Source organism: Phoenix dactylifera, chromosome 3, assembly GCF_051530095.1.
Source record: "Phoenix dactylifera cultivar Ajwa chromosome 3, Ajwa_hap1_PhDact_Kaust_v1.1, whole genome shotgun sequence".
NCBI classification, from domain to species: domain Eukaryota; kingdom Viridiplantae; phylum Streptophyta; class Magnoliopsida; order Arecales; family Arecaceae; genus Phoenix; species Phoenix dactylifera.
The window spans coordinates 41608459-41631330 of NC_143192.1; the positions used below are offsets into that span (position 1 = coordinate 41608459).

Genomic DNA, 22872 nt, shown 5'->3' on the forward strand with positions numbered 1-22872 from the left:
TAGTGGTGCATGCAGGAGAGAGATGGACCTGTTGTTGGATGAGATGAGAACTGTAGCCATGGTTATTGCTCAAGGTTAACGAGTGAAACGAAGCTAGAAAGGTTGGCTGGTATCATATCAAACTCATTAATTTTATTTTTTAAGTAGAGAAGGTTGCTCTTAGATAGTCTTTTTCTAGGTAATGCTTTTATATAGTCATTGTCCGGAGATATTTCTTGTTTCTAAGTCCATTGCCTGTGGTTCAATTTTACCACCTGCGAAGGATGAAGGATTGCTCTTTTTCTTCCTATAAAACAAATGATACTGGCAAAAGCTTTCAAAATCTTGCGTTGTTGATGGAATGCTCCTTAGCCTATCATGATAATAGAATGAGAATGGGGTCCAAGTTCCAGACACATCTATGCTCCAATGAGCACCAAGTCAGATCGTTTCATTTGAAATTTACAGGCAAAAAAAAAGTATGCCTGTAGTGAGGGAAGCTGTCTCTCAGGATGCACGCTTCGAAGATGGTGCACTGGATGACCGTTAAAGAAAAACTCTTGTCTGGAGGGGAAAGCTACGAGGACCGAAATGGACCTCAACCCAGCTAGTTTCAAGAGGGTTTCATCAAAGAATCAACCAATTAGATAGGGGACAAATTCCATGGCGAATAACCGATGCGAGAATAAATACAAGCCCGCACGAATCCTCACATACTCCCCTCATTCAAGCTCTAACGTCCTGTCAAGCTAAAAGTTTAAATCTATTCAAATCTAATCACAAACACCACTTAACCCATGCTGTAGTGTCCCTTAGTCCACATAGGCAATGGGCCGAGTTTACTCTGATACCATTTGTCATAACCTAAAATTTTATCTAAAAAGACTAGTCAAAAGGTATTTTTTGGATTTCTTAGTCCTGTATAAGTATCCAAGATCTCCTCAGCGAATAACTGAAGTGCGACTAAACACACATCTGCAGGGTCCTCACACTAGAGGCCAGAGTCGGCTTGTTCCTAGTCTTAAGTGGTCCAGGAAAGTCGAAGGTTCCACTAGGAGACTTCATGAGCAATGACGGAAGATATCACTGCTATGGAACAATGTTTCTCCCAAATGGCCATTTTTATGAAGAAGAAGCGGATCAAAGCTCTATGCAATGGAGATCGACTATAATTGGCGAGTTCTTAGGCTGAGAAATTAGTTTTCCAATTAAGGTTCATTATCTAAGTGGCACACCCTTGACCTACTTCAGCATTGGATATGATTAAAGATTTATGTATTAAACGATTTCACGCCCATATTGAATCAGATCTAACCCAAACTTGTTCTAATAATTAAAACTATATTTGTCCCATTCAGTCGGTGAGCTGAACTGGTTGTATCCTTCATTATGTTAGACCCCATATTGTGTCAAAAGACTAGGTCCTAGATTGGGGATCAAATAATGCATAGAAGTCCAATAATCTAGTCATGAGCAAAACAATTCAAGTTCAGCTGAAACTGAAAAACTTACCAAATTTACTAACATATAGTAGGTAATTTGTTTGATATCTTTTTGAGCAGAAGCAGCTCATCAAGTGGCTCATGTGTAAAGTGAAAACTCTTTTATGCAAGGCAATGCTTATTATTGATGCTAAAATCCTGTCCGATGATAATAGAGGCTTGGAGGGCGCTAGTCAACCTATATATAAGAAAAAAGAACAACAGAGTTCCGGTCCGGCCATAGGGCCTCCAATGCTTAAGTAGAAGAGAGGAGCCGTCTTTTATAGACAGGGAGTTGTTGTCCTACTAGTATTAGTCTCTTCAAAGTTTGAGTTTGGTAGAAAATAACCTTTGGACTATTCTTATCTGGGTCAACCCTAGCATAAGAGTCATATTCAAATTGCACCTGCTATGCCACATGTCAATCTATGATAGGCAAACTGATTTCAGCCTACAACATTAATGATATATCTGCCACGATCATATGACTTCTCTTTCCCTTTTTTTTCATAGTATTTTACATTCCACAATAATTTTATTTTAAGATTATATATATTGCATATACAATGATATATTTTCATCGCTTATGATATCATATAATATGAAATATAAGCCAATATGTCTGAGTTGTGTAAAAGTTGTGGAGAAATTACATGGTACTTGCTTCACGGATGTACACTAATAATAGGGTCTTAAGTATTTTCCGATCAGGAAACTCTACATACCTGACTTCCCTGAAGAAATAAAAATGAGAAGCCCGATGACGTTTTCGAAATATAGAAAAAAAAAAAAAACAACAAAATTACATTGCATAACTAGCTGGGTCTGGTTGGAGAAAACATAACCAATACGATTTGGCCCCACTGGGCCCGGCACTCGCAGCGCGCGCGGGCTCGTGGCTGGCTCGGCCCCTTCCGCGCCGGGCCAGTGGACGCGCCAACCCAGAAAAGAACTTAAGAAACGAATTAAATATAGATAGATGATCTGAGTATCCCTCATGAATCTTGCCTCCTTTAATTCTAAGGTCGATATCACAGCGCCAAAAAAGGTTTGAACGAAGAAGAAGTTAAAAAAAAATAGAGGATGGAATGATTTATGGGAGCCTTGGAGGTGGCAGCGCAAGTGCGAACGTAATTAAGTATATCCTAAAATATAATCAGCTGTGCCAATCCTGTTTACAGTATTTTTAATTCAATCAATTGAAAGTAATGGGCTGAATGCAATCAGCTGTGCCAATCATTAGAGATGGCACTGCAAGTGTTGACCTCTCAACGGTGTGTAAAGCGACGCAGGTGGATGGATCAGGACGTGAATCATGCCTGCCTTCCTTTTTCCCATGATTCTTTCCCGCTTCATCTCCTTCGCTTCTATAAAAGAGGCATTCGTACGTGTCGGGGAGAGGCCTCAAACGAAGTGGAGATTTTAGAAGAAGATATGGACAAGGTAGTAGGAGGCTCTCGTTCTCGCCATGATGAGACTGGGGTGGTCCTAAAAGCGATGAAGCTGGTGATGGGTTTGGTGTTTGTGGGGTGGTTGATGATTTGGATTATGGTGCCCACAAGCACTTACAAATACAACTGGCTGCCAAAGCTCCGGGCAAATACCAACTCGACTTATTTCGGAAGACAAGGTTATTGCCGTGTATCACGTGCTTTCGTTCTGGAGCTGGCCACCTTTTTTTTCTTGTCCCCTCGAAGTCTTTATTAATATCATGTGTTTGTTCAACTTCAGGGACCAACATGTTAATCTTCACATTCCCCATCCTCTTCATTTCTGTTCTTGCCTGCATCTATCTCCACCTAGTAAAGGGAAGCAGCAGAATTCAAAGGTAAGATTCGATAAAAATATTGGTGGTACACTTTGGTAGAAACTGAAGTGTGTTCATTTATCCATTGCTGACTTCCTATATATGGACTTTGCATTGAGTCGTAAAACAGAGAAATTTTGCAGGGGCATTTTGTTTTGCTTCGATGATTAATTGATTAGATATTTCTCTTGCAACCTTTGTGATTGCAGAGGTACTTTCAGCCGCCGACTAGCAGTATGGAAGAGACCTGTGATTGTGAGGTGGCCTCTCGGAATGGTTTCGGGTATAGAGTTATCTTTTTGCTTTATGTTTCTGGCACTCCTCATTTGGTCCTATTCCATGTACCTTAGCGTTGGTTTCTCCAGCCTCCACGGTGCTGCTAATAAAGGCGAGAAATTGTGAGTCTAGTTACCACTCAATACTAGTAAGCATCCATTTGTTTTAATTAATTAATTACCACTCTATTCTAATTACCACTTAATACTAGTACGCATCAATTTGTTTTAATTAATTACCACCACTCAATGCTAGTAGTAAGCATTCATTTGTTTTAATTAACTAATTCCCACTATATTCTAACCCTACTAGGATGTGGTAAATGTAGGTGGCAATCCAAGTTGGACAGTGCAGCCGTGCGGCTGGGGCTTGTTGGGAATCTCTGCTGTGCTTTCCTCTTCTTCCCAGTAACACGCTTGTCTTCGCTCTTGCCACTCATCGGCCTTACCTCTGAGTCCAGCATCAAGTATCATGTTTGGCTTGGGCACGTTGTCATGATACTCTTCACTTCACATGGAATATGTTATGCTGTCCATTGGGCTACCACCAACAAGATTGATGAGGTACTCTTGTAACAAAGAAGAACTGATGCAAACGATGCTAAATGTTTTTCTCTCCACATGATGCATAATTAAACATCGGCCTACTACGTTTCTATTTTGTGAAAGAATTAATTTTTGGAACAAATGTATGCAGGATATTTGTGCTAGCATAGCCCATCTCTTCATATCTATCTAATTAACTAGTATTTAGGCATGTCGGTCCTGTTAATCTTTACAATTTGGATATATGATTTTATGAGCTTAGGACCTTAGGCTGTAATCTAAGTTTGTTTCGTACATAGGGAAGAAAAAGCTTGTCAAGGAGGTTTAACAGTCCTCGAATATTATTTTATCTTTTTTTCGTCGGCGGTTTATGAAAGACACTATATATGTCACGAAATTGTACAATATATTGGTACATGGTAGCAGAAGCGAAATGGAGTACTAATTAGTCACTCTAGTCTTGTATTTGAGGGGAAAAATATGAGATAATAAAAGAGAACACTTCATTAAATTTTCATTCACTTCTTGCTCACACTTGAAATAATTGAGTACAAGGGTTTATATAAATGTACTATAACCCTTCAAATATCTTTACATAAGTTCATCACTATAATCCACAAGACTTTAAGACTGACCATGTAGAAACCTAAAAGGAATGACCATAGATATTCATGAACTTCACCCAAGATATGACCCCAATCCATAGAATTTATATATTTGTTCTTTATATATTGACTTAACAATTTTTCTACATTATTTCCTTCATAAAATATATATAATTATAGCATCTTTTTGCCCAGGGCCAAAGAATCAATCCGGGGATGACGCGTTGACTTTCTCGCCCCCTTTAGAAAATGACTCCATACATTTATTTTATTTTATTTTATATGACTTTTAGAATTCTCCTACCATATCAAAAATGTAACATAATAAAATTAACTTAAACTATTCAAAATAGGAACTGGTGTTATAGAAATGGAAATAGTAAAATTAAATTTAACTATTCAACCTAGTAATTAAGTGGTTTATTACGGAAATAGAAGTACTGCATTCTGGAAAAACAGAAGACAGGAAGTACTGAGGTTTATTGGTCGCAGATGCTGAAATGGAACAATACCGGGGTGTCGAATATAGCTGGAGAAATAGCTTTGGTAGCTGGATTAGTGATGTGGGCAACCACGTTCCCTCGCATAAGGCGTACGATGTTTGAGCTCTTCTTCTACACCCATCAGCTCTACATCCTTTTCCTATTCTTCTACCTATTGCATGTGGGGATCGCCTATTTCTTCTCGATTCTCCCCGGCATCTATTTGTTCATGGTGGATAGGTTTTTGCGCTTCCTGCAATCACGAACCACGGTCAGGCTGATTTCTGCACGCCTTTTGCCATCCGAAACAGTTGAGCTGAACTTCTCCAAGAGCCCTGGTGACAAGCTTCTCCACTTGCATCGATTTTTTCCTCTGGAACATAAGTATCTTGCCTCGCTTCCTGTGTTGATTGTCGCAAATTTTTCCTTTTTGTAGGATTTAGTTACAACCCAATGAGCTCAGTGTTCATCAACGTCCCGAGCATTTCATCGCTTCAGTGGCACCCCTTCACCGTAAGTTCCAACAGTAACTTGGAACCAGACAAGCTCAGCATCATCATCAAGAAAGAAGGAAGCTGGACGCAGAAGTTGTACCAGAAACTCTCTTCGCCCGGTCCCCATGATCGCTTGGATATTTCGATTGAAGGGCCTTACGGTCCTACTTCAATGAACTTCCTGAGGTACGCAAGCTAACTTGTGAAAGATCAGCAGCATGGTGCTAATAGATATCACTAACATGAAAATTTCTAATCCTTGAAGGTATGATTCCCTAATAATGGTGAGCGGTGGTAGTGGAATAACCCCCTTCATCTCGATAATCCGAGAGCTCATCCACCGGAGCACGACTCTCGACAGCCCAAATCCAAGTGTTCTCCTCGTTTGTGCCTTCAAGACCTCAGCCGACCTCACCATAATTGATCTCCTCCTCCCAGCATCAGGCAACGTCTCCGACCTCTCCCGCCTGAAGCTACGGGTAGAAGCTTTCATCACGAGAGAAAAAGCTCCGGCCGACAACGCCGGAAAGATCATTCGAACAGTATGGTTCAAGCCCATCCCTTCGGACGTGCCGATCGCTCCTGTCCTCGGTCCCAATAGCTGGTTTTGGTTGGGAGCAATAGTGTCATCTTCTTTCGTTGTCTTTCTTGTGCTCATTGGCATCCTCACACGTTACTACATCTACCCAATCGACCACAACACCAATGCGATCTACTCCACCTCTGCAAGGTCCGTTTTGAACTTGTTATTCATTTGTTTCAGTATAGCGGCGGCAGCAAGTGCAGCAGTTTTATGGAACAAGAGAGGAAGCACCATGGAAGCGAAGCAAGTCCAGAACATAGACGCACCGACCCCGACAACGACACCCAGCTCATGGTTTTATAATGCTGAAAGAGAGCTCGAGAGCGTCCCGCTAGAGTCTCTTATTAAAGCTACCAATGTGCACTATGGTGCAAGGCCTGAATTGAAGAGTAAGTAACCTTCTTTCTCCTTTTTTTTCTTCCGTTTTCCATCGTTATTAATTTTAAAAGAGATTAACCATGCGATACCCATGCGAGCAAATCTACGAAAAAATAGTGGTCTCAGGGAGCATGCTCATTGTTTGTGTTGGAAACTGACGACATGGATCTTGCAGAGATGCTGTTGGAGTCTGATGGCCGGAATGTTGGGGTCATGGTCAGCGGCCCCAGTAAGATGCGTCATGAAGTCGCGGCCATATGCTCGTCAGGTCTGGCAGATAACCTGCATTTCGAATCCATTAGCTTTAGCTGGTGATATCAGAGGTTTTATGGTCTGTGAATTATAAAGCTAATGGGAATGGGCAGCTTGCAAGCTGCCGTTTATCATAAAAGCATGTAACAAAAATAACGTGCAAGAAACATGCCTGCGCCGTGACTTACGATGCGTCATGCACGTAAAAAGTCCTTAAAATTATTAAAATTTGATTGTACGTACGTCGTTTTTTAGCCACGGCCTAACATCAGCCATTTGGCCTATGCTTGAGTTTTCTCGGTCACTTTTATAAGTTTTTTAATTGAACAAAATGCTTATACAATCACTAATTACAGCATTTTATTATACAAGAATAATCGATATTTCTAAAAAGCTGCCAACGTATAACTTCTTGATCATCCAAGAGATCAGCTCAACCCTTCTCCATATTTATGGTAGTGTAGTATTATTGCTCTAGTATATATAGTAAAAGGTCAAGCCGAAAGTCTCCATCTCAAGAAGTGCAACACTAGATAGGTAGTGCTAACTAAAAACATGCTCAAACAAAAGGAAAAAGAAAAACAACCTAAATTATTGGAGATATCATTCTTGTAAACTTGTTAATGATATAAAAAAAAAATATTTCAACATAAAATAAAATATGAATTTAGAAATGCCTTTTTGGAAAAAAAATAAAAATTTAGCAATGCCGTTTGCAGCAAGCTTCAGCAATGCAAGCTTTGGTATTTGGATGTGATGCTTTTGTTCTTCTACCTTCACTTTTCATATGCAAATAAGCTTACCTCCAAATGTAATTGTTTTGAAGAAATTCTTAAATCGTCCATAAAGTTGTGATGAATATTCTAGAAGGAAGGTTCCTAACAATGAATAACTTTAATTCTTCTCACTGATTAGAAAAATTATAAAAATGAAAATATAAGGTTGTTTGGTTGTGGATAGTAATTAATATGGAAGAGATGGGTCGTTGAGGTAGCACCAAAATTAGCAAAGGTGAAAAGCAATATAAGAAAGAAAAACATAATAAATCGTACGGTAGATTACAAACATTCTGATGTCAACAAAAAAACTAGTTCTTCTAATAGGTAAAAAAAACTGCTATTGAGGATAGTTTGTGAATTTGTTCCAATCAATTTAGGTGTTTGCTTTTGTTCACTTCTTAGTTGTAGCCAAGTTTGTTCCAACAATTCTTGATATTATAAATTTTCTTGGCTCAATCTCTCTAGTAAACAATTAATGCAAGACTAAATACATACATGTACAAGTCTTTATTTACTCTTCCATTTAAATCATGATATCCTCATTAGATTAAGCATACAAATCCAATTAAATTCTAATCATAAGCTTAATTATTGACCCATCTCAAAAGGATCTATATTATAATGTCCCTATCAGTCATAGGCCTAATTAATTCCAATGCCAATTGCAACAATCCATAACCTCCTATCAAATGACTAGCTAGAAAATTTTATTTAGATTCTTTAACTCTATATAAGTATTCAAGATCTTCCTAGTAAATAAGTGATATGGGATTAAACACACACCAATTCAGGTTCTCACATGATATTAATTTATTGCTTCAATTCTTAAGTTCTCAATTTTCTTGCTTGATGCAACGCCGGGTGAGAAATTTGTAGTGTGAATTAAAGAAGAGGAGAATGAGGCTACTCGAGGCAACTTCGTTGGAGGCTTTGTAAAGATTGGACGGGTAATGTTGAAGACATAGGAAAGCACGACGCTTTCAATTAATTTTAGGTTTACTCTAAAATCCCTAAAAGTTTTATTATTTATTTATTATTTTTATTTTCTTACTCTAATTTGCCTTAACTTTCTATCAGCTACTCTCGATGTGAAGGTGGGTTAAAAGGCTCCTATCCTTTACCTATTTCATAAATTCAAAACCCCAAATTTGATGATAAGATGGGTCAAAATTGGTAGGCGTATGGAACATGTTAAATATTTATGTGTTAAAGAAAATAAAATAAACTAACTGGAAACATGTTCCTAATATCCAAAGATACGCTTCAATGAATTAATAAATATAATGAGATTGGATGCATAGGGAAGTTAATTGAGTAATTCTTGAAAGCCCATAAATGAAAAAACAATTCGTACCTCATTTAGATACTATTAGTGACCAAAAATGGCCAATCCAACTCAAAACCTGCCAGACCTAAACCAGATTGATAGGATTCTTGATTGGGTCAATTATTGGGTCGCTCTACTCCTAGTGAACGGCTACAGCTAAGCCAAGTTTTTCGGTGGATCAGTAATCCAACTCAACCAGGTCTGAAAAATTGCCTGTATACTTTCAATTTATGTCAATATACATAAATTTATATCAATATTTTAAATTTATACATTATTTAATTTATATTTTATTATCTTATATCTTAATTTCTGTGTTATTTATATCCATATATTATTTTATTATTTTTCTAACTCATGAGCTCATAACACCTATTTGCTTCGATTGTTTGCAATCTGAGTGTGCCGAGTTTTTTGTGTTTTAAAATACTATTCCTAAATCCTAATCCTTATTTGCCCTTTCTTCTATCTCATGGGAACCCCTTCTTACGAACTGCTATAGCCCTTTGCCCAATTGCTGTTATTCTGCCCCACCTTCTCAAGCTCCCCATACATCTAACCCTCATCTCTCCCTGTGCCTCGTTGGCTCCCAAATTTGAGACCTGTGCTTAAATTAACATAGCTGCCCCAATCTGAGATTCCTTGGGCCAGTCTTGTAACCCTCAAGAACTTTTGGGACAGCCCAAGGTGAGTTTGGGTTGAAATCCTGATTCGATTCGAATTCGGGTTGGCTCGGCTGAGATTTGGACAGCCCAACCCAACATAAACCCAAAGCCAAACTCATATAAATAATCATTTGCATATATTAAATATGTCTATTTCCAAAGATAATTTACATATCTAAAATTAGGGTCCAACATCTTATTCACGTATTGCCATCCCTAGTTTAATATGTTTTACTTTAAAATATTATTATATGGCATGGGATTTTTTATAGATGATTAGACCAAACCAATCCAACCATTCCAAACCAACCCAACCCAAACCAATCTGGTTTTGAACCGAAGCTCAAAAATTGAGATCCGGTTAGATTTGTATTGAGGAGCTCATGTTAAATTTTGGGTTGGGTCCTTTTTTTTGGGCATAGATCTAGAGTCTCATGTTGGGTCTTAGCTGACAAACTGGTTGATCGGATGAGAATAAAGAGAGTCTCATTCTGCATATCAATACCGACAACAATGAAATTTATAGTAAGAGAAAAATCCGTCGACACCAACGGAACCCAATCCATCCTTTTCCAACCCCACCGACACATCATGACCTTCAGCAAGTTCCAACAAAAAGTAGCCAGCCATGGTGGAAATTGGCCAAATGTGGAACTTGACCAGTAGCATCTAGGTATAACAAAAAAAAAAACGTCACTTTCACTTGTATTTTACCATAGAGGTCAGCATTCTCATCAGGAGTGATCACACGGATTGCAGGCGTCTCTCTTGCCTCTAAACTTGAAAATCATCCACTTAAGAGGTTTCTCATCTCCAAGTGACCATCTTCTTCTCCCGGTCACTCCTCCGTGCTCCCCGCAAATATGACATTAATTAAATGGATAATTCAGCCTGATCTATGATGGGTTGAATTAAGTTAAATAGATTAAACGGATTATAAGTTCTCATTCCTAGCTGTCAGGTAAGGTTTATACAAAATATTATACTTACCATTTACTCAGAAGTTGGTCCGGCTCATAAAATTGATGGGAGTAGTTAGGGGTGTGCAACGGCTCAGATCTCAATTCTTTTGGGATATTGTAGATCTGGTCCTTGGAGATCTGGATCACGAAGGTCTTCGGCAATGGCTTGGGCTTTTCAATATTTTTTTGGGATGTTGCTGTCTCGAGACCATGATCAACCAAACCTTCAATCAAAATGGAAAAAGAAAATAAAAGAAGAGATTAAAAAATCCTATTAGCAACCTTGTAAAAGGATGAGGGGAAGGTTTAGGAATGTCCCCTTCATGTACGGCTGCTATGACCCCAAGGGTGAGATCGGTGCCAAAGAAGAGGGAGGGGCGCCATGATCTGCACCAAGGACATCTCGAGTGGCGAATGGGCAGAATGGGAGAAGATTAGGAAAAGGGGTTGGAACAAAATTTACTGTGCCAATTAGTACCATATCATATTGAATGCACTGCACCATATTGGTACCAACTCTTTGCCATCTTATACCGTGTATCGATACTATAACAAAATAATATTAGTATAAGATCCAGTACTAATATGGTGAATCTTGGATTGAAGAATGGCCTTCCCTAAGAGTAGTCAACCTTATATAAATATTTTAATGCAATAAATACAGATGTGTATTTCCAATTTCTTAAAAAGTGCATGAAATAAATGTTGAGAAAATGTGCCTCGAAACTCGAAACGACCGCAAATTGAATTCGGCTCAAGTTTGCTTGAAAAAATTCTGTGCCAACTGAATGGAGTCGACCCCTAGCATCTAGGAGTCGACTCATGTGAAGCTTGAGTCGACCCCAGGGATGAGAGGGTCGACTCGCATCTGCCACAGTGAAGAAACAGAGAGCAGTTTTTTGGGTTGCCTGCAGGAGTCGACTCCAGTCCTGCAGGAGTCGACTCCAGCCCTGCAGGAGTCGACTCCAGCCCTGCAGGAGTCGACTCTCTCAGGAAGACAGAGCGTGCCAGTTTCGGTGCTGATACTTGGAGTCGACCCGAGGATGTCCGAGTCGACTCGAACTTATCAGGAGTCGACCCCTGAAAGTGAAGAGTCGACTCCTGATCACGGGATTGATTGAAACGATGGCAAGATGGGTTTTTTGACTTAGGATTTTTCGTAGGGAAGTTTCCTTATGTGTTGAAAACCTATAAATAGAGTTTTTTGGTGAACCCTAGGTGAGACGAGAGCGGCTGTAGTGAGTTTCTTTCGGAGTCCTATCTCTCTTGTAAGCCCTAGGTGTGCAATCTCCAACAGGAAGAGAGATCATTGTAACCCTTGCTGAATATATTGAATCTGTGCATGTGGCCTCCGTGGACGTAACCCGTATTGGGGTGAACCACGTAAAATTGTTGTCTTTGTGATTGTTTGATTTTATTCTCTACTTCTTCTTCTTCTCGATTCGTCTTTCCGCAGTTTGGATCCAGGAAAGGGAATAGTACGATCTAAGGGTGAGTGCTTTCAAGTCTTCGCAACAACTGGTATCAGAGCAACGTTCCCTGTGTTCCAATGGCTGACGAAGGAAGATTGAGGATAGAGAAATTCAACGGACAGAACTTTGGTGTCTGGAAGATGCAGATGGAAGATTACTTGCTCTCAAAGGATCTGGATCTACCACTGGGCGGAGAAGAAGCGAAGCCGACAGACATGCCGTCGGAGAAGTGGGAGCGTCTTGATAAGAAGGCGCTCGCCGCTATCCGTTTGTCCTTGGCATCGGAGATCCTCGCCAATATATCCAAAGTAAAGACTGCAAAAGATTTGATGGACACACTGGCTTCCATGTATGATGAGCCAACAGGAGCGAACAAGGTATTCCTGATTCGACGATTATTCACTTTGAAGATGAGAGACAGTGGGAGTGTTCATTCACATTTGAGTGAATTCAATACCCTATGTGCCCAATTGGAATCTGTGAAGATCACGTTCACTGATGAGGTGAAGGCGTGGGCTCTTCTAGGTCAGATGCCTGAAAGTTGGGAAGGCTTTATCACGGCTGTTAGTAATTCTTCGGGAAAGACTACAGCGAGGTTTGATGAAGTGGTAGCTCTTATTCTGAGTGAAGAGGCTCGAAGGAAAACCCTGGATCCATCAGCAAGTTCATCTGGGAACGCGCTGGCCTTTGAAGAATGTGGAAGGACTTCAAAGAAGGGAGATAGAAATAGGGGTGGACGATCCAAGTCTAGAAACAAGTCTAGACCTTTTGGAAAGTGCTGGAATTGTGGGCAGAAGGGTCACTTGAGAAAAGACTGCAAAGTGTCGAAGAACAATGGTGGTTCTGACACTAAAGCAAGTGCTAATTTAGCCGAAACTCCAAGTGAAGATGATGCCCTGATACTTTCCTGTGATATTCATCCGGAGTCGTGGATAGTCGACTCAGGTGCCTCGTTCCATGCTACTGGGAACAAGGCAATCATCTCAAACTATGTTGCAGGTGATCATGGCAAGGTGTATCTTGGTGATGGAAATAGTTGCAACATCGTAGGAAAGGGAGATGCTCAGATAAAGACATCAAGTGGGATGACTTTAACTCTGAAAGATGTGCGACATATACCCAAACTGGCTCGAAATCTGATTTCGGTAAGTCAGTTGTCGGATTTGGGGTTTGTGACCACCTTCAATGATGATGCTTGAAAGATCACTAAGGGAGCCTTGGTGATTGCTCGAGGTGTAAGGTCAGGAACACTATACATGACAGCTGATACTGATTCCACCGTCAGTGCTGCAAATCCGACTGTTGATGCAAGGACATGGCACATGAGACTCGGCCACATGAGTCAGAAAGGGATGAAGGTGATGATGTCCAAAAAAAAATTGGGAGACCTGAAATCTGTGGATTTGGAATTCTGTGAAGATTGTGTACTGTCAAAACAGAAGAAGGTCAGTTTTTCAAAAGGAGGTAGTACCAAGAAAAATTCTAAGTTGGAACTCGTACATACTGACGTATGGGGACCAACTCAAGTGGCTTCTCATGGAGGAGCAAGGTACTATGTCACGTTCATCGACGACGCTACCCGAAAGCTATGGGTCTACTTCTTGAAGCACAAATCCGATGTATTTGAGAAGTTCAAGAGGTGGAAGGCTTTAGTGGAGAATGAGACAGGTCAGAGATTGAAGTGTCTCAAGTCTGACAATGGGGGCGAATACTGCAGTGATGAGTTTGAGGCTTATTGTGCCTCAGCTGGAATTCGAAGACTAAAGACGGTTCCAGGAACGCCACAGCAAAATGGTGTTGCAGAACGCATGAACCGCACCATCAATGAGCGGGCACGATGCATGAGGCTTCATGCAGGGTTGCCGAAGATTTTTTGGGCGGAAGCGGTCAGTACAGCAGTGTATCTGATCAACAGAGGGCCTTCAGTTGCATTGGAGCTTGGACTGCCGGAGGAAGCATGGACTGGGAAAGAGGTGAAACTATCTCACTTGCGTACTTTTGGTTGCATCTCTTACGTGCTCGATACTGCAGACAATCGAACCAAGCTGGATGCAAAGTCAAAGAAGTGCACATTCATTGGGTACGGTGGTGATGATTTTGGATACCGACTCTGGGATGCGACAGATCGGAAAGTCATCAGGAGCAGAAATGTTATATTCAATGAAGAGGTTCTGTACAAGGACCTGCAGCAACAGACGAGCCAAGGCGTCAAAGCTGTAAAATCGGAATATGCAGAGCTGGATGATGAAACAATGTCTCGAGACGATGAAGAAGTTGCTGAGCCAGTGGGAGAAGCACAGCAAGAAGAAGAACCTCCAGCTGATATCCCGATTGCTTTACGCAAGTGTAAAAGAAATAGAATAACTCCGTCTAGGTATGCTGACTCCCTACAATACCTGTTGCTTACAGATGGTGGTGAGCCAGAAAGCTACAAGGAGGCTTTGCAGGTTGAAGCCAGTGACAAGTGGAAGCTTGCCATGGATGATGAAATGGATTCCCTATCATCCAACAGGACGTGGGACTTGGTTCCACTTCCGAAGGGGAAGAGAGCTTTGCACAACAAGTGGGTATACAGACTAAAGCTTGAACCAGATGGTTCTGAGAGGTTCAAAGCGAGACTTGTTGTCAAGGGTTTTCAGCAGAAGGAGGGCATTGATTTTGACGAGATCTTTTCTCCAGTTGTGAAGATGTCTACTATCCGGATGGTGTTGAGTATAGTGGCAGCCAAAGACTTACATCTTGAGCAGCTTGACATCAAGACTGCATTTTTACATGGCGACCTTGAAGAGGAAATCTACATGAAGCAGCCAGAAGGATATGTAGTGAAGAGGAAGAAAGATTGGGTGTGCCGACTTCAGAAAAGTCTGTACGGGTTGAAACAAGCACCTCGTCAGTGGTACTTAAAGTTTGATCAGTTTATGCTGAAGAATAAGTTTCAGAGGTGTAATGGTGATCATTGCTGCTACTTTAAGGGATTGAAAAGCTCATATATCATTCTACTTCTGTATGTAGATGATATGTTGGTGGCAAGTGCCAACATGGGAGAGATTGTGAAACTGAAGAAACAATTATCCCAGGAGTTTTCAATGAAGGACTTGGGTGAAGCCAAGAAAGTCCTTGGGATGCGTATCAGCAGGGACAGGAAGCTTAAAACGTTGAAGTTGTCTCAAGCAGAGTACATTGATAAGGTGCTGAAGCGGTTCAATATGGACGGGGCTAAAGCTGTGAGTACTCCGCTGGGCGCACACTTCAAGTTATCTAAGCAGGAGTGTCCGACTACGCAGGATGATCGAGATGAGATGAAGTATGTACCCTACTCATCAGCGGTCGGAAGCCTTATGTATGCCATGGTTTGCACGAGACCGGATATTGCCCATGCAGTGGGAGTGGTGAGCAGATACATGAGCGATCCAGGCCAGGAGCATTGGAGAGCTGTGAAGTGGATATTGCGGTATCTGAAAGGAACCAGAGACTTAGGACTATGCTATGGTGGTCCTGATGTTTACCTACATGGTTTCGTGGATTCTGACATGGCTGGAGACATTGATGGCAGAAAGAGTACTACTGGGTATGTGTTCACGCTGGGAAGTGCTGCAGTTTCATGGGTTTCGAAACTGCAGAAGATTGTAGCATTGTCTACGACCGAGGCCGAATACGTTGCTCTTACTGAAGCGAGCAAGGAGATGGTTTGGTTACAAGGTTTGATGAAAGAGCTTGGCATGGAGCAAGGCGATGCAAAGTTGTATAGTGACAGCCAGAGTGCTATACATTTGGCAAAGAATGCTGCTTTTCACTCAAGGACCAAACACATTGATATCAGATATCACTTTATTCGGTCACTCCTCGAAGAAGATCTTTTCCGGCTAGAGAAGATACATACAATGGACAACCCAGCAGATATGTTGACAAAGGTGGTTACTCTTGAGAAGTTGCACATATGTGCATCTTCTGTTGGTCTTCACAGCTAGAAGTGAAGACAGAGGTTCACACACATAGAGGATGATTTGGAGATCATGTTGCTGATGGGGTTACGGTTATTTCAGGCTTGTTTCTCGGCAAGTGGGAGATTGTTGAGAAAATGTGCCTCGAAACTCGAAACGACCGCAAATTGAATTCGGCTCAAGTTTGCTTGAAAAAATTCTGTGCCAACTGAATGGAGTCGACCCCTAGCATCTAGGAGTCGACTCATGTGAAGCTTGAGTCGACCCCAGGGATGAGAGGGTCGACTCGCATCTGCCACAGTGAAGAAACAGAAAGCAGTTTTTTGGGTTGCCTGCAGGAGTCGACTCCAGTCCTGCAGGAGTCGACTCCAGCTCTGCAGGAGTCGACTCCAGCTCTGCAGGAGTCGACTCTCTCAGGAAGACAGAGCGTGCCAGTTTCGGTGCTGATACTTGGAGTCGACCCGAGGATGTCCGAGTCGACTCGAACTTATCAGGAGTCGACCCCTGAAAGTGAAGAGTCGACTCCTGATCACGGGATTGATTGAAACGATGGCAAGATGGGTTTTTTGACTTAGGGTTTTTCGTAGGGAAGTTTCCTTATGTGTTGAAAACCTATAAATAGGGTTTTTTGGTGAACCCTAGGTGAGACGAGAGCGGCTGTAGTGAGTTTCTTTCGGAGTCCTATCTCTCTTGTAAGCCCTAGGTGTGCAATCTCCAACAGGAAGAGAGATCATTGTAATCCTTGCTGAATATATTGAATCTGTGCGTGTGGCCTCCGTGGATGTAACCCGTATTGGGGTGAACCACGTAAAATTGTTGTCTTTGTGATTGTTTGATTTTATTCTCTACTTCTTCTTCTTCTCGATTCGTCTTTCCGCAGTTTGGATCCAGGAAAGGGAATAGTACGATCTAAGGGTGAGTGCTTTCAAGTCTTCGCAACAATAAAAATATAAACATTTTTATCAATTATTTAATATTAAAAATTCTAATTGGATGATCATCACGGACCCCATCAACTGCATCACGTGCCCTTGTTAATTGTCAGTCACCCGTGACTCCCGAAAGCGATGCGCGAAGCCTTGCCTCTGGTCGCACGGTAAGTCCCACTCAAAATTCGTACAAATGCCAAATGCCATTATATGAAAACATGGTCACCGTTACGATATTACATTCTAGACGTCCGATGGCTAGATCCTCGGTTACGTAAGTGTAAATTGTGGAGCCCCTGGTTCCCCAGTTATCTACCATGTATGGCAAGCGTAATCTATCGAATCACCACCGCAGATAAAATTCTACAGACGTAATATCTAATATCGACTCGGATCATGACACCACTCCCTCTCTTTTTCTCTTGGTGGACTGGCCTCCATCCCCACTCTCCTACCCACTAACTTCCCTTCTCCTCTTATTTCCCTGGCTCCCACGCTGGCCTGACCATCAGCTGCGCTTCTCCATACCATTGTAATGGAGCTGCTGCTTGGAATAACTATTCTCTCCTTATTCTTCCACTTATCCTCCTCTGCCTTCACCCCCAACAATTCCTACTTCCTCGCCTGCGGCTCGACCTCCACCATCAGCCTCACCTCCGACAGCCCTCCGCGCAGCTTTGTTCCCGACTCCAACTTCCTCCGCACCTCCAACTCCCTCACCCTCTCCAACCCCAACGCATCCCCCAACTCCCCCACTCTCTACGCCACTGCCAGGGCCTTCACGGAGCCCTCCAGTTATCAATTCACGCTCGACATCGAGGGCACCCATGTCCTCCGCCTCCACTTCTTCCCCTTCTCCGCTCAAAACCACGACCTTTCCGCCGCCCGCTTCAACGTCTCCGCCCTCGACCGTTTCCTCCTCCTCGCCGACTTCGCCGTCCCAAACACCTCAACCCCCATCATCAAGGAGTACCTGCTCTGGGTGGACACCGGCGAGCTCACCATCACCTTCACCCCCAATTCTAATTCCGGTACATCTTCCTTGGCCTTCGTCAATGCTATTGAGGTCTTCACGGCACCCACCAGTCTGCTCGGCAACTCAGATCCCCTCTCCATAGCTCCTAGTGGGAATATCAACCAATTGCAACGTCAGGCCCTGGAAACCGTCTACAGGATCAACGTGGGAGGCCCAAAAGTCACTCCGGCGAATGACACCCTCTGGAGAACCTGGGTTCCCGACGACGACTACCTCTTATCCAAGGCCTTATCGCAGGTGAACAGCACGACGCGGATCTCGTACTCGGACCTAGATTCCGCTGAAGTCGCGCCCCAGTTAATCTACCTTACGGCACGATCAATGAACCCCGGCTCTATGGTGGAGACTAACCCCAATTTCAACTTCAACATAACCTGGAGATTCCCGGTCACTCCAGGCTACTCTTATTTTATCCGGATGCATTTCTGTGATATTGTATCGAAGACGTTCACCGCCCTCTACTTCGACGTCTACATAGGCGACCAATTTGCGCAGGAAAATCTCCATCCAGCCGACTACACAGATAACCTTGCTGAAGCTTTCTTTCGGGACTTCGCCTTGGACGTTCCGACCTCGCAGCAGGTCCTCCATGTTAGCATCGGCCGGTCACTTAGCAAGACCACCCCGCAGACGGCTAATGCCATACTGAACGGGCTCGAGATCATGAAGGTGAACAACAGCGTCGGCAGCCTCAACGGAACCTTCAACCCTGGCTCAGTCCCTAGCCAAGACAATAAGAAGAATCTTGTTTCTCCAGCTGTTCTGATTCCATCCATTGTTGGTGGTGTTTTGCTCATCATCTTAGCCATCACCGCGTTGGTGTTCTGCAGGAGACGTCGGGCAAAGCCCGTGCCGAAGCCAAAGGAGAGTCCGGTCTCTTGGTCGCCGTACCGGGCTGCCGTTGCCAATTTCATTGGCGTTTCGAGCAAGTCCACCGACGGGACAGCGCCAAACGCCTCGCCCAACTTCAATCTGGGTCTCCACATCCCCTTTGCCGAAATCAAATCGGCGACAAACGATTTTGACGAGAAGCTCGTTATTGGTACAGGTGGATTCGGAAAGGTCTATGGGGGAACTCTGAGGGATGGCACCAGAGTTGCAGTGAAGCGAGGAATGCGGGGGTCGAGGCAGGGCTACCCGGAATTCCAGACGGAGATCATTGTCCTGTCGCAAATTCGCCACCGCCACCTCGTGTCGCTGATTGGGTACTGCGACGATTGGTCCGAGATGATCTTGGTCTATGAATACATGGAGAAAGGGCCACTGAGAAAACACTTGTATGGCTCTGACTTTCCGTGCCTTTCATGGAAGCAGAGGCTGGACGTATGCATCGGCGCGGCCAGGGGCCTCCACTACCTCCACACAGGCTACTCGCATAACATCATTCACCGGGACGTCAAGTCCACCAACATCCTGCTCGGGGAGAACTTCCTAGCCAAGGTCGCCGACTTCGGGCTCTCAAGGTCAGGGCCTTCCTACGGGGAAACTCACGTTAGCACCGGGGTCAAGGGAACATTTGGGTACCTGGATCCTGAGTACTTCAAGGTCCAGAAGCTCACGGACAAGTCTGATGTGTATTCTTTTGGAGTGCTGCTCTTTGAGGTGCTCTGCGCGAGGCCGGTGATCGACCAAAGGCTGACGAGGGAGCAGGTCAACCTGGCGGAGTGGGCGCTGGAGTGGCAGCGGAGAGGCCAGCTCGAGAAGATCATCGACCCGAGGCTGGAGGGGAAGATCAACATGAATTCCCTCCGCAAGTTTGGCGAAATAGCAGAGAAGTGCCTCGCCGAGTATGGCGTCAACAGGCCTACAATGGGCGACGTGCTCTGGAACTTGGAGTATGCTCTCCAGCTACAGGAGACAGAGTTGAAGAGGGAACCCTTTGAGGACAGTGTCAATATGCACTCGCAGATTTCCGTGGCAGCAGTTGGACCGTCACCTTCCACTACTATATCAATCGATGATGAAGAAGGTGATGGAATGACGAGGATGAGTGAAGACGCCCCGGACATAACGACGACGATCAACGTGTTCTCCCAGTTGGTTACTGGTGAAGGCAGATGAATGGGATTGGTTTCCTGTGGCAATTTATTAGTTATATCGTTCCAGTTTAGAACAATATCATCAGTGAAATGATATGATTGTATGACAGTATCAATGCGATTAATATTGTATCTCTCTCGTTTCCTATAAAGTTTCTTCTGCTAATTTCAGCACTTTCTTTTTGGTAAGTTTAATTGGTCCTTGTACTGTACGTGGTTCTCCTGTGTGACTACTTCCAGGAATAAAATTGCCGATGAAATTGAGAACGGGAGCTCTGATTTTATGTTTGAAGTTGTATACCGCAGTAGAAAATTCTTCTATCATGGTTGGTCTAAACGAAACTCCTCATCGTTGTCGTTTTATGAGGAAACAACACAAAAGGGAAGACTTCAGCGTAGAACTTGCCATGATAGAACATCATATGGTGTCAAATGACTGTTTATGATCTCACTTTCACGTACGTTGGACGGCGTAAAATAATGTTTTGTCTCCTATCTTTGAATGCTGTCTCCATTATTCTGCTATCTACTTCCATGTCCAACAAAATTGAAGTTGAGACGTCATTTTTAATTAGCAGCCAACGTCTAAACCATGCCTGTACTAATGATAGTGATGAAATTGATGGGGAATGTTGCACATCTCGACCCAAGTTAGACGGACCACCATAACTTTGATATTAGCGGTGATAAATAAATTCGGTAAAAATCGAGAAGTCACTTTACGTATGCTAACAAAGACCGGTAGTTATGGCAATGCTACTGTCAACATACGATCAATGTAATTACCGCTGTGTGATGCTCACACGAAATATTTTCCGTATTGTAAATATGCAGTTGACCGTTATCCGACAATTAAGGCACATCGCACCAAATTAGGTAACGAATCGGTAGTCTACTCTATATAAAGAGGTAGTCTGGAGGTCTTCAGGTAAGTTCATTCAAAGACTTTACTATGTAAATTTTTTTTCTCCTATACTATTACCTTACGATTCTAACTTAGACATTGGAGAATCTCTGGCGGAAATTTTCTGGCAAGCAGACCTCTTGCAGGTCATTCCAAAAGAGACGAGTTCTTCCACACGCCGGATGCCCCGTTCGGTTCGATTCTCACCGACCTCAGAGTAAGCCAAGCATACCTCCAACGATGTACCTCCAACGATTTGGGATTCATCGGCAACAGGAATATTTGCAATTATAATCACCAATGTCAATTAAGTCTCCTCTTATATGCAATAGAGACTTGCTATCTATGGCGTTAACAATTGTTTAGGTTGATTATTTTTTTTAAGCTAATGATCACACTATCAAATTTTTCCCATATGTATCTCTCTTCTGATATTCAACTTCTGTCAAAAATTAATAGTTTAAATGTTAATGTTACTAGCTTATCTCTCTCCTGATATTCAACTTCTGTTAACAATTAATAGTTTAAATGTTAATGTTACTAGCTTATCTCTCTTCTGATATTCAACTTCTGTTAAATATTAATAGTTTAAATGTTAATGGTACTAGCTTATCAAGGTGATAATTTTTCAGCAGTTGGATCGAGCTATCTATCATTAAATTCCAGAATTTGAGAGATTAAGGATTTTTTGGAGAAGGTTTATCTATGTGCTCTTCTATCAAAAAAAAAAAAAATCTAAAAATTCCCCATTGTCATCCATGCATCTAGATCGGAGAAATCAACAATGACTGGCTACTCAAAAATGGAACTCCCTCTAAGCAAATTCCAACCCAACAAGAGAAATTAGTAAGAAAAACTAATAACAATTTTAATCTTATTATTTCATGTCAGCTAGCACGAAATATTCTTGATGGCGTCTATTTTAAACCTTAGTGGGAATTTATGAATTCGGATTCTTTTTGATCTCTTGAAGCATCCACTCGCTACCAACAAATTTATCCGTCCGTCCTCCACCATCCTTCCCATTCAACCATTAATAAATACTAATCAACGACGCCACCCAAAGACCGGACCGAACCTGGTATCTGTCCTGCCAGTTCAAATACTAGTGATTCTGGTTACTTGCAAATTAAATCTCATTGCCACTGTTTATTCGTCCGTGTCTTTTTTTATTATTTTTATGAAAAGGAAGTCTTAGCCATTCAAATCTTATCGAATAAAGATTATATTACAAGTTAGCTGGCCGGCTAAGAATAAGGAAAAAAGAGTGAAAGATGGGCTCTGAGACAAAAAGAAAGCCCCACCTACCAAAATCAGGCAAAAGCCTTCGCAGCAGTGATAAAGGCAAGGAGAAACCATTACGAAGGATCACGACATTCGCAGATTGCTAGAAAAGTATGATTTCTCCTATATCACGCACGTCTACAGAGAAGCAAATGATGCTGCCAACTGGGTTGCTTCCTTTGCAGCTCACCATTCTGGAGGTTTTGTCTGAATAGATTGCAGCTCAATGCCGGAATCCTTATGTAGTCTTTTGTTTTCTAATTTTGTTGGCTGTATCTACACCTATCTTGTGAGCCGCCATTGTACCAAAAGAAAAATTCAGAAATAGTTAACCTAACATTTCTGCAGACAAAGAAGTTAGGCTGCAACTTATGGAACGCTGCTATTGTGCTTGCCTATTCTGTTTGACTAAGCACCTCTACGAGAGCCGGCATGATTTCTTCCAATAGGTCCGAAACACCTCCCTTCTTTTTGTCACAGAGAATGGAATTCCAGCTATCTAAGAGGAAATACTTTTCTTGAGATCTTTGCTATGGGAGTTTGCTTCGAATACAATAGCACATCATGGAAACAAGACAGTCCCACATTTGGAATTGCACCAAGCACCACCACATTCACTGGTGTCAACCCCACCTAATGATAACGTTCACCC

General features: G+C 42.4%; 1 protein-coding gene and 1 pseudogene across 2 annotated transcripts; both read left to right on the forward strand.

Annotated features, from left to right (window-relative positions):
- Positions 1-2894: 2894 nt before the first annotated feature.
- On the forward strand, positions 2895-6945 carry LOC103717378 (ferric reduction oxidase 2-like). Its single transcript, XM_088719336.2, has 8 exons — positions 2895-3090; positions 3192-3288; positions 3477-3665; positions 3872-4106; positions 5186-5513; positions 5612-5855; positions 5935-6641; positions 6806-6945. Exons 1-8 carry the CDS (start codon positions 2895-2897, stop codon positions 6943-6945), a joined length of 2136 nt encoding a protein of 711 aa, XP_088575462.2.
- A 10404-nt stretch (positions 6946-17349) lies between these two features.
- On the forward strand, positions 17350-20299 carry LOC103717361 (putative receptor-like protein kinase At5g59700 pseudogene; annotated as a pseudogene). Its single transcript, XR_015976369.2, has one exon. The product of XR_015976369.2 is annotated as a putative receptor-like protein kinase At5g59700 pseudogene (transcript).
- Positions 20300-22872: the final 2573 nt, after the last annotated feature.

Excerpts from the sequence above, each read along its gene's own strand:
- LOC103717378 (XM_088719336.2), top strand. The coding sequence starts at position 2,895 with ATGGACAAGGTAGTAGGAGGCTCTCGTTCTCGCCATGATGAGACTGGG. Across the intron at positions 3,091-3,191 it reads GACTTATTTCGGAAGACAAG|GGACCAACATGTTAATCTTC; the intron begins GTTATTGCCGTG and ends GTTCAACTTCAG. Across the intron at positions 5,856-5,934 it reads ACTTCAATGAACTTCCTGAG|GTATGATTCCCTAATAATGG; the intron begins GTACGCAAGCTA and ends TAATCCTTGAAG.